At 41.6% G+C, this 15,010-nt stretch overlaps 1 protein-coding gene across 2 annotated transcripts in view; it reads right to left on the bottom strand.

Annotated features, from left to right (window-relative positions):
- PLXDC1 (plexin domain containing 1) overlaps positions 1–15,010 on the bottom strand; it is a 76,043-nt gene that overhangs the window by 27,434 nt on the left and 33,599 nt on the right. For both annotated transcript variants that reach the window (XM_014065744.2, XM_014065748.2), the window contains exon 3: positions 2,093–2,236. In XM_014065744.2, coding sequence (XP_013921219.1) covers positions 2,093–2,236 — 144 coding nt within the window. The remainder of the gene's footprint in view (positions 1–2,092; positions 2,237–15,010) is intronic.

Raw genomic sequence — 15,010 nt, 5'->3', positions numbered from 1 at the left:
CTTTTATCCAGTTTAGAATAGCTGTTGCTAAATTTTCCCCTTATAAAAAAAAAATATTGTATCTCTTTGAAATGTTAAAATTAAGAGCTGAGCAATATACAATCTTCTCTCTTCAAAATGGCTGCATTCAAAACTTCTGTCTGGAAAATAGATGCCTTATTGACCTTTGGGCTGAATATTAACCCCCAAACTGATTATTTTATGTGCAAAATGTTATATATATATATATGTAAAGTGATTTTTTGCTGGCCAACAGCTTCAGCAACAGATGATGGAATGAACTAATGGTGTCATTTGAGACTGATAAGCTAGAGAGATTTGCTTTATCTGCTCTTTAATAAGGGACAGAAACACACAAACGCACACACGCATACATACACATGCACATGGAGATTGAGAGAAAGGGGAGGAGAAAGAGAAATCAATTAAAACCCAGTGACAGTGTACAAAAGATCATATCCCAACATTTAGCTGGCCTTGATTAATCTTGAAAAACGTAAGTAGAATTAGAAAATTAGTTAGGGAAACCACTTGTAAATAAATACATAAATCTTGGAAGATGGCCGTGATATTTATTTCATTTATTATATGACTGAGCATCTCAAACGTATCACTCTGGGTGGCTTCCAGAAAATAAAAAACAAAAGAAAAATATCATAAAATCCAACGAGTAATGAGCAGAGAAGCTAAGATAAAACCAACTGATACCATCAACACAACCAATTATGACTCAATCACACATCCTGTAGTTTCTATATTGATTGAACATGAACATGCCCTTAAAGGTAAATGTGACTCAAAACAGGCTTTACCTCAGGGGTATCTGTAAAATGTGGATATAAAACAACACATATGAAAACTAGAAAAGCATCAATGACACTATTGTGACCCATCTTAATTATTTTTTTCAGATTCTCTTCAGACTCTTTGCTTTATTTCAAGGTTAATTAAGGAGAAAACATACATAGATACATATATCTGTCTATCTGATGTTTATATGTCTTGCTTTTGTTCCCAATGTGGCAGTATTGGGGATTAGCACAGTATATCTGGGCAAAAATTCAAAAGTGGAGCATTTGGATTAAAAAAAAGTTAAAATCACAATGTCAGTTTAACATTAATTTCAAAGCAAATGCTCAACAATAATACTAATAGTTGCAACAAGTTACATATAATTTTTTTGGCATTTTTGTTTTATTTTCAGCCCTCCTGGAGTTTAGGAAGTCTGTGATTAAGGTTTTTAAGCTTTGAGGCATCTCATTTTTATATAATTACATAATTTTATAAAAACAACGGCTTTATGTTGTTGCAAAAGTTAAAATAAGATGATGTTCTGGTATTAATTTGCTGGCAGGTCTCCAGATCCCTGGAAACAACACTGAAGAATAATAGTTACTAGCAAAATAATAGCTACTCTTCCTCATGCTAAATCTAACATTTAAAAGAACAGAGTCTTCTGACACTGAGAAGTTCAACAAATTTATTACAATCTGAATTTTTTAAATGGATTTCATCCAAAAAACTTAAATCATAATAAATTTGTGAGTATTTAATAAATACCATATCATAAGACTGGCTGAATTCAAGTATATACATGGTTTATTTAATTCCTGAGCAATAGCCAACAATCAGTCAACAATATAATTGACTGGATTCACATAAAGTCATAAATTATGACTGACAAATCACAATGGTTGGCTAAACCAAAATCAAACCACTTTATAGCTTAATGAATGTGTAAATCAAATCCTTCTGTTTCTTTTGCTCCCATAAACACTCATTACTACCTCTCCAGTTGCAAAGAAGATGAGTGGGTATTAGCCTCTTAATACTGGCTTTTTTTAATCACTGGAAATTGAAACTATTGCCAAGATGTAAAATTTATTCTCTGGTCAGCCTCTTCTCTGGTTTTTTTTTTACTGCTCTTACTATCCATTTTCTTGCTTGTCCCTCTAGGCCTATTCTGTACAGCAGAGAGAGAAATGGGGCTTGAAAAACAAAATGTACTTACAGAGTTCTGGTACCAAAAGTTAAGAAAGAAAGTCAACATAATGCTGGTGGATTGGCAGGGTTAGGAGAAAGGATGGCTCACCGAAGCTTGTCTGTGTGTATTGGACAGGATTCCATGGATTTTTACTTGGCTCCTGTTGGCTTCAGCCACCTCGACCCAAAGTTCCTTGGCTCGCATCTCTTCGGGACCATAAATTCGGGATAAATAGTAGCTGTGATTGTCTTCCTGCACAGAGGTAAAGAGATACAGTTATTTTAAAGCAGCTTTCCCCCAGCCAAGGCTACTTGAACGCACTGGATTACAGCTCCACAATCCAGTAGGGCTACAATGAAAGGATAACGTGATTAATGTCCTGTTGCCTCACTTTTTCTCCTGAAAAGGATGATCAGTTAAATATTTTATGTAGCAATTAGAAATGATATTTTTCAAGCAAAAAAGCCAGCCTCCTGCTTTTAAGAAACAACTAATATTAATTTTTATTATTTATTATTATTTTTAAAGGGATGCGGTGGCTCAGTGGCTAAGATGCTGAGCTGGTCGATCAGAAAGGTCGGCAGTTCAGTGGTTAGAATACCTAGAGCCGCATAACTGAGTGAGCTCCCGTTACTTGTCACAGCTTCTGCCAACCTAGCAGTTTGAAAGCATGTAAAAATGCAAGTAGAAAAATAGGGACCACTTTGGTAGGAAGATAACAGCATTCTGTGCACCTTCGGCGTTTAGTCATGCTGGCCATATGGCCATGGAGTTGTCTTCGGACAGCACTGGCTTTTTGGCTTTGAAACGGAGATGAGCACCGCCCCCTAGAGTCAGGAACGACTAGCACGTATGTAAGGGGGAATCTTTACCTTTACCTTAATATTATTTTTAAAAACAGATTCGTTTCTATGAAAGGAAATAAGAATGCCTCCTTTAAAATAGGTTTGTCACCTACAGCTTTTATAACCATAATTTTAAGAGAGTTATTTTGTTGCAAAACAATTGCCTGGGATATTACTGCATTTAAATTGAAAACTTTTATTGATATATTCAATTGTGTATCATCATCACTATGTGACTAGAAAGTCTAACAGAGCTATTCGCTAGATAGTGAAACTATAGTATAAGCTCCCAGCTTTTAAACCAACTTCAATCAGAGTGATGTGTTTTGTAGTCAGTACTTTTGGACGCCACAGATTGACAAAGTCTGACCTACAGCTATCATTGGTAGTGCACTCCAAATTAAATGCTTGAGGACAAAAATGATAATGAGAGAACAAACCAAAAATAGCATTAATTTGGGTAAGTTAGTCATATCTCCCAAAGAGATTTCTTTTTTCAAAAAAAAAAAAAAAGTTTGGGGATATGGAACAGGACAGCAATTCTATTTATAAAGTAATATTTAATGTGGAAGAAGCTTCCCTTTCTTGTTTTAGCAAATCTTTGTTCACTGAAGGAAAGGCAAATGAAAGTCAAGGGGAAAAAGCTGTCTAAGCATAACAAGAAAAAATTCTATTGTGTTTGGCATTTATCTTTATTTTCCCACATGTGTTAGTTAATTCCTATATCAAGGAAAATTGTGAACAAATAAGTAATTTTATTAAATGTTTATGTGAATTATCCTTTACAACAGAGGTGGGGAACTATAGCCCATTTTATGACTTGTAGACTTCAATTTCCAGAATTCCTGAGTCAGAATGGCTGGCTCAGGAACTCTGGGAGTTGAAGTCCACAAGTCATAAAAGGGCCATAGTTCCCCATTCCATTTATAAGGATAAAACAGTGGTCGGTTCCTACCGGTTCGGATCGGTTCAGCTGAACCAATAGTGGTTTGGTGGCCTGGGTCGCTGGAACCGGCAGAAACCCAGGCCTGCTACGCATCCATCTTGTTTTTTGTTTCTGCGAACCGGCAGAAACCCAGGCCTGCTACGCGTCCATCTTGTTTTTTGTTTCTGCGAACCGGCAGAAACCCAGGCCTGCTACGCGTCCATCTTGTTTTTTGTTTCTGCGAACCGGCAGAAACCCAGGCCTGCTACGCGTCCATCTTGTTTTTTGTTTCTGCGCATGCGCAGAGCAATTTTTATTGCTCTATTCATGCACGCACAGCATGTATCAAGCGTGCATGCATGCGACACATCCACAAGCGAACCGGCAGTAGAGGCTGCCAGAATCCACCCCTGGGATAAAACCTATGTACCATGTATAATCACATTATACCTTTATATCAGGGTTGCTTAAGTGGCTCAAAAGAAGCCATGATGATAATTTGTACCATTTGGGCCAGGGATGGGTTCCTGCCAGTTCTAACCTCTTCTGTAGAAGAGGTTCCACAAATCTACAGTGCAGTTTAGAACCGGTTCCAGCTCCCTCCCCCTGCCCATCTGCACATCATCAAGATGAAGAACGGAATTCTGGGAGTTGAAGTCCTCAAATCTTAAAGCTGTCAAGTTTGAACGCCCCAGGGTTTTTTAAAATAAAGAGTTAGGAGTGCGAGGATCTTGTAACTAGACAGCTTTAAGACTTGCGTGCTTCAAATGCCAGAGTTTCTGTGCCAACATTTTGGTTGTTAGGCAAGAGCGTTGTTAAGTGAGTTTCACCACATTTTACAAGTTGCCCATGCCCACCCAGTCACATGGCCGGCAAGCCACTCCCACCTGGACACATGGCCAGCAAGCTGCTCCCACAAAGTAGGCCACACCTACAGAAGGGGGTCTTAAAAAATTTGAAACCCACCACTGATTTGGGTAATTATATCATGATACTCATGATGATTCTTGATCCCCTTGCCTCCTCATGCAGATATTCACTAATGTTTCCAAGCAATTACAATATTGAATAAATAATAAATAATAAAACACTGACCAAACCCTTTTGAGTGGCAATTTGATCTCTGTCCAGCCAAAGCCCTATACTACTACTGTGTTCCTTGACTACAATTTCTATAACTCCTTCCCCCTGACTATCTTTGCTGGGAGTAAGTCTAATTGCTTTTCTGCAAATTTTTCTGTGTAGATTCATAATACCTAACCACTACATAAAATATGTTGATGTTGAAAAACTTTGCCCTTAATCTTTCAACTGCAGACTCTTTCAGAATGTTTTCCAAAACAAATATTTTTATGTCACACACTGAGCCGCAACTGGCCAACCTCATTTTAGCCTGATATGATGTACCAATTCAGTCAGTATGGTACATGATGTGAGTGCTTTTGAGTTAATTGAGTAAATAAGGTTAAGTTAATCAGGATAATATGTGAATATGACCCACATTAGATTTATTTCAGTGGTTTCCTTCTATTGCCCTCTGATCTTTACACAACTGCGTAATATTCCCGGTCAATTCATATGCAATGATTTTGGGAACATGAGTAGAGTTTCCACTTTTCCATTTCTTTCCAGATACCTCAATCTTTCGGTTATCAGCTGGTTTTCGTTAGTAAATGTTGCAATGACCATACTCTTCCTAGGAAATTCTACTTCCCAGAGCTATTATGTTAATTCTTCTCCAGATGGTAGTTTTTGTCAGCCAACTATACAGAAATTAATTGACAACTATTCTGTCTTGTAAACTGGATTCATGCATCAACCTTAGCCATGGCTCGTTCGATCATATTTCACTTATTAAACTGAAATCGGTTGCACTGACACAACACACTAAATTGAAAGTCCCAACAATGGTATGTTCAAACAGCACACTTGAGAGTATGTCTTACATAGTGCACGAAAATCAAGTTTAGCAAATCTGAGTATTAAAAGATCTATGGAAAGGAGGAAAATAGTCCACAAGGTGGGACAGGAAAAAAAATAACTGCAAAAGGATTTTAACCTTGTTATTTGTTATTGTACAACTTCCATACAGATCATTAGTTCTTAAATTAGAGCTGTTGTTGCAGCTCTTTTGGTAATACTTTCCTATTTGTTTATACTAATATTCCTTCTCTGAATTTCTTCTTGGATTTCTTGTGTGGAAGCTTAAGGAATTCATCATTCCAATTTGGGGAGAGAAGCCTGGTGCTATCTCTTATCCAACTGCTATGGGTGCTGGCCCTCTGTCATTTTGGCACGAAATGTATTTTGTATCATTCATTGGCATTCTTTTTATGATTACTCCTTTATTGGCATTTCACATATACAGAGCTGATTCTCGGATATAATCTGGAATACACCAGCATAAATGAAGCTCAGAGGTTATATCAGGACTATATCTTCATCTTCAAAATCTCTTCAGAACTAACAGCATTTGTGATGTGAACCATCTAAAGTGTATTCGTTCCACAGTTGTCACCCATGTTGGCCTATTTTCTCATTTCAGAATTCACATGTTAAGGAGCTTCCAAATGTGTTCTCAATAAAGTGAGGGAAAACAAATGAAAAGAGCAAATGCCGGGACTGGGTGGATTTGGCTGCTTCTACATCTCGGATTATGCTCCATCATGACCTCATTACTGGATCTTTATTATGTCCCAATCCAACACCTTTATTTAGTTACAGCAAGGCTTAAGAAGGGAACAGAAACAAAACAAGCTGAGGGGAGGGAGAAGGAAAGAGTTCTGAGTAAGGTTTTGTAATCTAATTGTATTATTCTACTGAACATTTTGGCTACCTTTTTCACAGAGGTATCTCTCAGTAGAATCCTCTAGAAAAGGGTAGTAAGGGTAGCCAGACAGACCGACTTAGCCTTGGTAAGAAGGAGGGAACCTGCTTGAGGGCCCAATCAAAATATAGTTTTTGTATTTGAAAGGATCTATGTATGATGTAGTTGGGTTAAGATTATTTATTTATTATATATTCATTTATTTAGTATTGTAGGAAGTTAAAACCTGCCTCTCTCCTAGAAAAATATCCTGGGAAATGATGAAAATTCAGACTGTTATATTTCCCTGGATCAGAAATGGAGAAACATGTTTTTAGGCAGGAAGCAGACTCACTCTTAATACCCCCCACCTTTGTCAATGAGCTGTTAAAAAGCCTGGGACAATCTATTCTACATAACAAATATCTCCCCTTCAGCTCCAGGGAGATGGGATTAAGGCATGAGAGTATTAGTCGTTTACCCTTCTTACCATAGGTCACCTGGGAAGAAGCAATGCTCAACCAGACATGGACTCAGCTTACAGAGTTGCCCTTACATGGCCCCATGGAAGTCTGACAACCAATCAGAATACAAGATCAAGATCAAAGGCCAGAGAGGGCATAAAACCAGGAACTTTCAGCATCTCAGTCTCTTTTTTTCTTCTTCACACAACATCTGGAAGCATGTGATCCCCCTTTTCTGTTCAGGTGCTCAAGGCATGTGATCCTGTTCACCATTCCAAGCAGCCTCCATGTTTCCCCACTTGGAACTGAACCCAGAAGGACATTTCTTCCAACAGTATTCATTAATTTAACTCATATGCTGCTGCCCATTCATCAAGGGACTTTGCAGATAAGAGATTCATGTGTGTGTGTGTGTGTGTGTGTGTGTGTGTGTACATTGATAAAATATATAATGTGTCAGGAACAAATCACAAACCACCCATATTTATACTGGGTTGATCAAACATCTTGGCCCAATGCCTGGGGGAAGAATGTAGTCTTCAGAGCTTTCTTAAAGGTCAGGGCCAGCTGAATCTCAGATGTTTGAGGAAAATGTTTCATACTGGATCAGAGAAGACATACCTCTGGGTTCCCATCCAAAGACCTTGTTGAATTGATGAAATGTGGAGTAGGCCAGCCACATATATATGGCTGCATGTTTGCCTAACATAACTGATCTAAGAGCCAAGGTGGCGCAGTGGTTAAATGCAGCACTGCAGGCTACTGCTAGATCAGCAGTTCGGCTGTTCAAATCTCACCGGCTTAAGGTTGACTCAGCCTTCCATCCTTCCGAGGTGGGTAAAATGAGGACCCAGATTGTTGGGGGCAATATGCTGACTCTCTGTAAACCGCTTAGAGAGGCCTGAAAGGCCTATGAAGCGGTATATAAGTCTACTGCTATTGCTATATATATATTGCTATTGATCATCAGTTGCTCCACAGAGCAGTCAATTCACCCTTATGGAGCAATATACAACCATGGTTGATTCAAATAATCAGCAGGCAGTGATTTAAAACAAAACTTCCTAGCTATTTAAAAAAAAACAGGGAAACTGACACAATATTAGATTGTTGGGAATAAAAATAGGTGACCAAGTGCCAGTTGAGGTAGAGTTGGGGAGTCTATTTACTCTCATACTACTGTGTTTTCCCAAAAATACAACATGTCCTGAAACTAAAGCCTTGCCCCACCCCAAAAATAAGCTCCCTGGACAACCCCCCCTTCGGCCAGGCAGAGCACCGCTCACCGACCTAGCGGTATCCCAAAGGCACCAAGCCACGGAAGCTGGAGGGGAAGAAAGACACTCATGTTGCTTGGCACCTTCAGGGTACCACTAGGTTGGGGAATGGTGTTCTGCTTGGCTGGAGGGGGGAGTTGCCGAGCGGATGATCCCTTGCAAGCAGGCTCTCGAAGAGCCGGGCACAGCCTCAGGGGCGAAGCAACCATGAGGTGACCATGCTCATGAGCAGCCCCCTGGCAAACCCGCTCTCCAGCCGGGCAGAGCACCATTCACTGACCTAGGGAGTATTCCTAAGGCACCAAGAAAAAAGGAAAGTGAAAAAGTTAATTCACTTTAAATATCAGTTGACATGGAATAAAAATAGTTATACAGAATTTGGTTAATTTCTGAAAAACAGCTGGATCCTGAGCTGATTAAAAAAATATATTAAAATACTGGCATTTTTGTTGTTGTTGTTGTTAAAATAGCCTGAAGCCTATTCGGCAGTCAGATGGGAATATGTGAACCACTGGTTCTACTTCATTATTTTGCAAAACCAGGTGCACTGAGAGAAAGGTATGTTACTTTTGTCAAGTAACATACTTTGAGGAGTTTAATGTAATTTTAAAAAATTATCAACCTGTATGGGAGTCAGATAGGAGGCTAGATTTTGCAAAGCAGTTCAGCATTTGCTCAGCTGTGCAATAACCCAAAAATGACACGTTAACACCATTTTTTCGATTTCGAGTGATAGCAACATGCAAGTAATAGCATATGGTTTAGGTTTAGGTTTATTAGCATTTGTAGGCCGCCCTTTTCCCTGAGGGGACTCAGGGCGGCTCACACAAAACCAGGAAAGGGGGGATACAACATTAAGATAACAACATATAATAAAATAATAGACAACATACATTCATCATTCGGGCGGGGTAACAATCCTTATCCCCAGGCCTGACGGGCGAGCCAGTTCTTCAAGGCTATGCGGAAGGCTTGGACGGTGGAGAGGGTACGAATCTCCACGGGGAGCTCGTTCCAAAGGGTCGGGGCTACTGCTGAGAAGGCCCTCCTCCTTGTAGTTGCCAGCTGACACTGGCTGGCTGATGGGATGCGGAGGAGGCCTAGTCTATGGGATCTTATAGGTCGCAGGGAAGTAATTGGCAGAAGGCGGTCTCTCAAGTATCCAGATCCACTGCCATGTAGGGCTTTATGGGTGATTAATAGCACCTTGAAGCGCATCCGGAGATCGACAAGTAGCCAGCGCAGCTCGCGGAGGATAGGTGTTATGCGGGTGAATCGAGGTGCACCCGCAATCACTCGCGCGGCTGCGTTCTGCACTAGCTGAAGTCGCCGGATGCTCCTCAAGGGCAGCCCCATGTAGAGCACATTGCAGTATTCCAGCCTAGAGGTCACAAGGGCCCGAGTGACTGTTGTGAGAGCCTCCCGATTCAGGTAGGGTCGCAACTGGCGCACCAGGCGTACCTGGGCGAATGCCCCCCTGGTCACAGCCGTTAAGTGATGGTCGAATGACAGCTGTGGATCCAGGAGGACTCCCAAGTTGCGAACCCTCTCTGAGGGGTGTAAAATTTGACCCCCCAGCCTGAGTGTTGGAATATTGGCCAAATCTTTGGGAGGAAAACACAACAGCCACTCGGTCTTTTCTGGGTTGAGCACAAGCTTGTTAACCCTCATCCAGTCCATGACGGCCTCAAGGCCCCGGCTCATCACATCAACCGCTTCATTGATTTGGCACGGGGCGGACAGATACAATTGAGTATCGTCCGCATATTGATGGTATCTAATCCCGTGCCTGCGGATGATCTCTCCCAGCGGTTTCATGTAGATGTTAAATAGTAGGGGGGATAAGACCGAGCCCTGCGGCACCCCATAATTTAGGGGCCTAGGGGACGATCTCTGCCCCCCCACTAACACCGACTGCGACCTGTCCGAGAGGTAGGAGGAGAACCACCGTAGCACGGTGCCTCCCACCCCCACCCCCCGCAGTCGTCGCAGAAGGATACCATGGTCGATGGTATCGAAAGCCGCTGAGAGGTCAAGGAGGACCAGGATGGAGGAATGTCCTTCATCTCTGGCTCTCCAAAGATCATCCATCAATGCGACCAAGGCGGTTTCTGTGCTGTAACCGGGTCTGAAGCCTGACTGGAAGGGGTCTAGATAGTTTGCTTCCTCCAAGGACCGTTGGAGCTGGAAGGCCACCACCTTCTCAACAACCTTCCCCAAAAAGGGAAGGTTGGAGACCGGACGATAGCTGTTAAGAACAGCTGGATCCAAGGATGGTTTCTTCAGGAGGGGTCTCACCACCGCCGCTTTAAGTGCGGCGGGGAAGTGCCCCTCCCGAAGGGAGGCGGTTACAACCGCCTGGATCCAGCCTCGTGTCACCTCACTGCAGTTAGTAACCAGCCATGAGGGACACGGATCCAGAACACAGGTGGAGGAACTTACAGCTCCCATGGCCTTGTCCACATCCCCGGGGGTAACGTCCTGAAACTCAACCCAGCGCTGTTCTACTTGGTCCCCCTGTGCCTCGGCTGGAACTGCAGGTGTGGAGTCCAAGTCCGACCGAAACCGAGCAATTTTGTCCGCTAGGAATTGGGCATATTCTTCAGCTCTGCCCTGCAGGGGTTCCCCCGTCTCCCTTTTGTTCAATAGGGAGCGGGTTATCCTAAACAGGGCGGCTGGACGAGACTCAGCGGATGCGACCAGGGTGGCTATGTGCGATCTTTTTGCTGCCCTAAGTGCTCTGGTATATTCCCTGGTGCAGGTGGTTACCATTGCTCGGTTCGATTCGGACTTATCGGACCTCCAACGGTGCTCTAGGCATCTCCTCCGGCGCTTCATCTCCCGGAGCTCCTCGGTGAACCAAGGGGGTCTCCGGGATCCGCCGCCTCGGAGGAGCCGCAGTGGCGCAATCCGGTCGAGGGCCTCCGACGCTGCCGAGTGCCACGCAGCAGCCAGAGTCTCCACCGGACTGTGGGCGAAAGTGTCAGGAATAACCCCAAGCTCTGTCTGGAACCTTGACGGCTCCATAAGACGCCTGGGGCGGAACCACCTGGTCGGTTCCTCCTCCCTACAGTGGGGTTTTGGCCTCCGGAAGTCGAGCCTCAGTAGGCAATGGTCTGACCACGACAGGGGTATGATGTCGCTCCCCCTCAGACCAAGATCACAAATCCACTGCTCCGAGAGAAATACAAGGTCAAGCATGTGTCCCGCTGAGTGGGTTGGGCCTCGAATTACTTGGGTCAAGCCCATGGCTGTCATGGAAGCCATGAACTCCTGCGCCCCATCAGAGTTTTCACCGAGCGACGGCAAATTAAAGTCCCCCAGGACCATCAACCTAGGGAACTCAATATGAAGCAATATTTGAAAAATCATGATTGCGAATGAGGAAATAAAATATTTCAGAACCCAGTTTGGAGATGAGATGACACCCAAGTTTTCCCCAAGAAATTATAATGAGGACATTGTCACCATTACATCCAAGCTGTGATCTACTCCCCCTCCCCTCCCACTCCCTTTCTATGGAGATACTCATGGCCTCTTCTAAGTCATCCATTACTAAGTTTTGGAAAGCAGCCTTGTTCTACTTGGCTCAGTTCATCTGAAGATTCTGACATGTTGCCTCCCCATCATCTCAGCATAAGCTGCTAAATTTGGCTCTGACTCTCGGAGATCAGTTAAGGTCTCGTGGTATGCTTTGCCTGCAGTGCAAATTCTCTCATACTACTGCTAACTTCCAATCAGAGTCAACTAATAGGTACTTTTGTTGTTAAATGTTTTTCTAACAAGAATCTAGTTGTGGGACAAATTTCCTAAACCTTGGAATCTATTGCTGGCAGAAATTAAAGGGAAGAAGATTTAAGCAGCAGGCATATATCGGATGTTTTAAAAGCATAAAGATATTTATTTTTAAAGTATTGCTTACATTCATGTCCTTCCATATGTCTGTGGAGCTTAAATCTTAATATTTAAGATTATTTTGTATTGTAAGAAGTTAGCATTCACCTCTCTCCTAGAAAAATGAAATATCCTAGGAAATATTGAAAAGGCAGAATATTACATTTCCCTGGATCAGAAATGGAGAAACATGTTTTTAGGCAGGAGACAGATTCATTCTTTTTTTTTATCATAAAAAGTTTTTATTTTCCATTTTCATAGCATATAATCACATGTATACTATTACATAGTCAATATCAAGTTGTATTATTAAGTACTTACATCAATTCATCTTACCATCAACTACCAAAGAAAAAAAAGAAGAAAAACCCAGTTATTGGCTCTTTGCTCTCCATACACCATATTTATACCTTATCCGACACTTTCTTCCCCTTCTCTCCTCCCCCTTTCTACATTCTGTCTTCCCTCCATCATTTTCTACTCTACTTCTCCTTCCTTTCTCCTTCTACTCTCTCCCCTTACCACTCCTCCTTATACACCTCATCTTTCCCCTTCACCCTCTTCCCATCCCTCTCTTCCTATCTTTCTTCTCTCCTCTACTTCCCACTCTTCCTCTAATTCACTTGGTGTATTTCAGCTTCTGAGCAAACTCCCTTTTGTGTTGATGGTATTTATAATTCCATTTCAATATACATAAAAAAGAAAAAATAGCAGTATACATGTACAATCATCCAACATTCCTCCTCCAACTTAGTAAACTCCACTCCCTCCCACCCTCCCCCCAACCCCCCCAACCTTCCCCCACCCTGACTTCTCAGAACCAATACAAGGTATAAATCTTTAACAAAAACAGTTTAAGATATACTTAAAGAAAACGTAGAAAGTTAATAACATCTTTGAATTGAGCTTAGCTCCTCCTTGCTAGGCTAACTATAAACAATTTGTATCCTTTTTGATCTTAATCATAAGCTATCTGAAATTTCCTAGACCCATATTTATTTTGAATATAGTCAATCCATTTTTCCCAGTCTCGTTTATATCTCTCGTTTGAATTATCCTTGAAATATGCAAATATTTTAGCCATCTCTGCTAAGTTTGTGATTTTCAATGTCCATTCCTAGATAGTAAACAAATCTTCTTCCAGTATTACGCCACCAACAATCTAGCTGCAGTTATCAAATGCAAAGTCAAGTTAATCTCTACTGCTGTACAGTCAGTAATTATACATAACAAAAAAAAGTGGGTTTTTTTTAGAACATTTTACATAATCCATCATATTTTTATCCAGAATACCCTAACCTTTTTATAAATCTACCATGTCATTTAATTAATATTGATGTTTTTTCCCAACCCATAGCAAGGCATTCCCCAGAGCATGACCTTTAAAATTCTCATCCACCTCTTAATTATACAGCAAACAAGCAGCCATATACCAAATCAAACCCTTCAATACTGAGCACTCCATTTCCTGCTAAATTAATCCAATCGCTTAACATTCCATATTAGAGACTTAGTTACCATCATTAGCCCCCTGAAACTTTTTAATAGCCATCTGAACATCTTGGAATTTAACCTTTGGCCTAGCTCCTCCCACTGTTTCTGATGTGACACCTGTATGCTCCTGAACGGTGGCTTGTGTACGTTGCTTTCTTAATTCCTGTTCCATTCATCTGGTGACCACGCAGTCTTGTCTTTGTTCTTTAGCTTCTTGTACCTCTGAAAGAACAAGTTGACCCCCCCTTGTTAAAACTTGAGTGGTTTGCTCTCCATCATATCCTTCTTGTTCTCTTTGTCTAGATCTAGAGGAAGAGGGTTGTCCACCCTTCAGTACGTTGGTGTAGAAATCTTGTGCCTTCCATACTGTATTGAGGCGATGTCTTTTTCCAAGGTAGCTAAATGCGATGCTGGTTGGTGCATCCCATCTAAACTGTATCTGGCGATTTTTAATCTCTTCCACTAAAAAGGCATAGTCTTTCCTAGATCTTAGCATTTTAGGTGGTATCTCCTTCAAGACAGTCACCTCCCGACCCCCGATTTGAAGCTTATTTTTGTAGGATTCCTGTAATATTGTATTTCTCACATCTCTAGTGGCGAAGTAGACCACTATATCTCTTGGTAATTGTTTTTGTTTTGCCAGTGAGGAATTAACGCGGTAAACCTTTTCGATTTGCCAATCAAGATTCCCGCCTGACCTTCCCGCCATCAGGTCGAAGGCTTCAGAGAGAATCTGTTTCAGGTTCTCTTGTGTATTTTCAGGGAGGCCCCTTAAAGCAAATTCCATTTGCCTATACTGTAGCATTATGATTTCATTTTCTGCATCGCTAACCTTTTGCTGGATGGCCTCCATCTTCATTACCAAGTTCTTATTAGAGTCACTAAGATCTTCTAACTTTTCTTCAAGGCTCTGTGCATAACCAACTAGCGAATTCAGAGCCGTCAGAAAGTCCCCTCTAATCATTTGGTTACATGTCATAAGTTCTTCAGACATCTGTTTGTTAAAGCAGCTATCTCTTCCTTAAGTTTTGCTTCCATTGTAACAGCATGATTTTTTAACACATCGAGTAATTCGTTCTGCAGAATTTCCCTTGTCAGGGTGTAGAAGGGAGTGATGATTGTATTTTAGCAGAAGGTGCTGGTGAATTTCCGGCACTTTTCGATGCGGGAGGAGGAGGGGGGGGAATTTTGCTTAGAAGCCATCTCAAACTTAATCTTCTTTAGTCAGTTAAAAAGTCCAGGCAGTCCAATTATACAGCAATTGCTATTTGGTTTGATAATAAATCACTTCTTGGTAATAAATCACTTTTAGGCTTCGCAA

Source organism: Thamnophis sirtalis, unplaced genomic scaffold (genome assembly GCF_051295495.1).
Source record: "Thamnophis sirtalis isolate CommonGarterSnake01/CBP01778 unplaced genomic scaffold, rThaSir2_p1.2 scaffold_4, whole genome shotgun sequence".
Lineage (NCBI taxonomy): Eukaryota > Metazoa > Chordata > Lepidosauria > Squamata > Natricidae > Thamnophis > Thamnophis sirtalis.
Note: the sequence above shows the minus strand (reverse complement) of the source record. Positions and strands in the feature narration are given on the sequence as shown.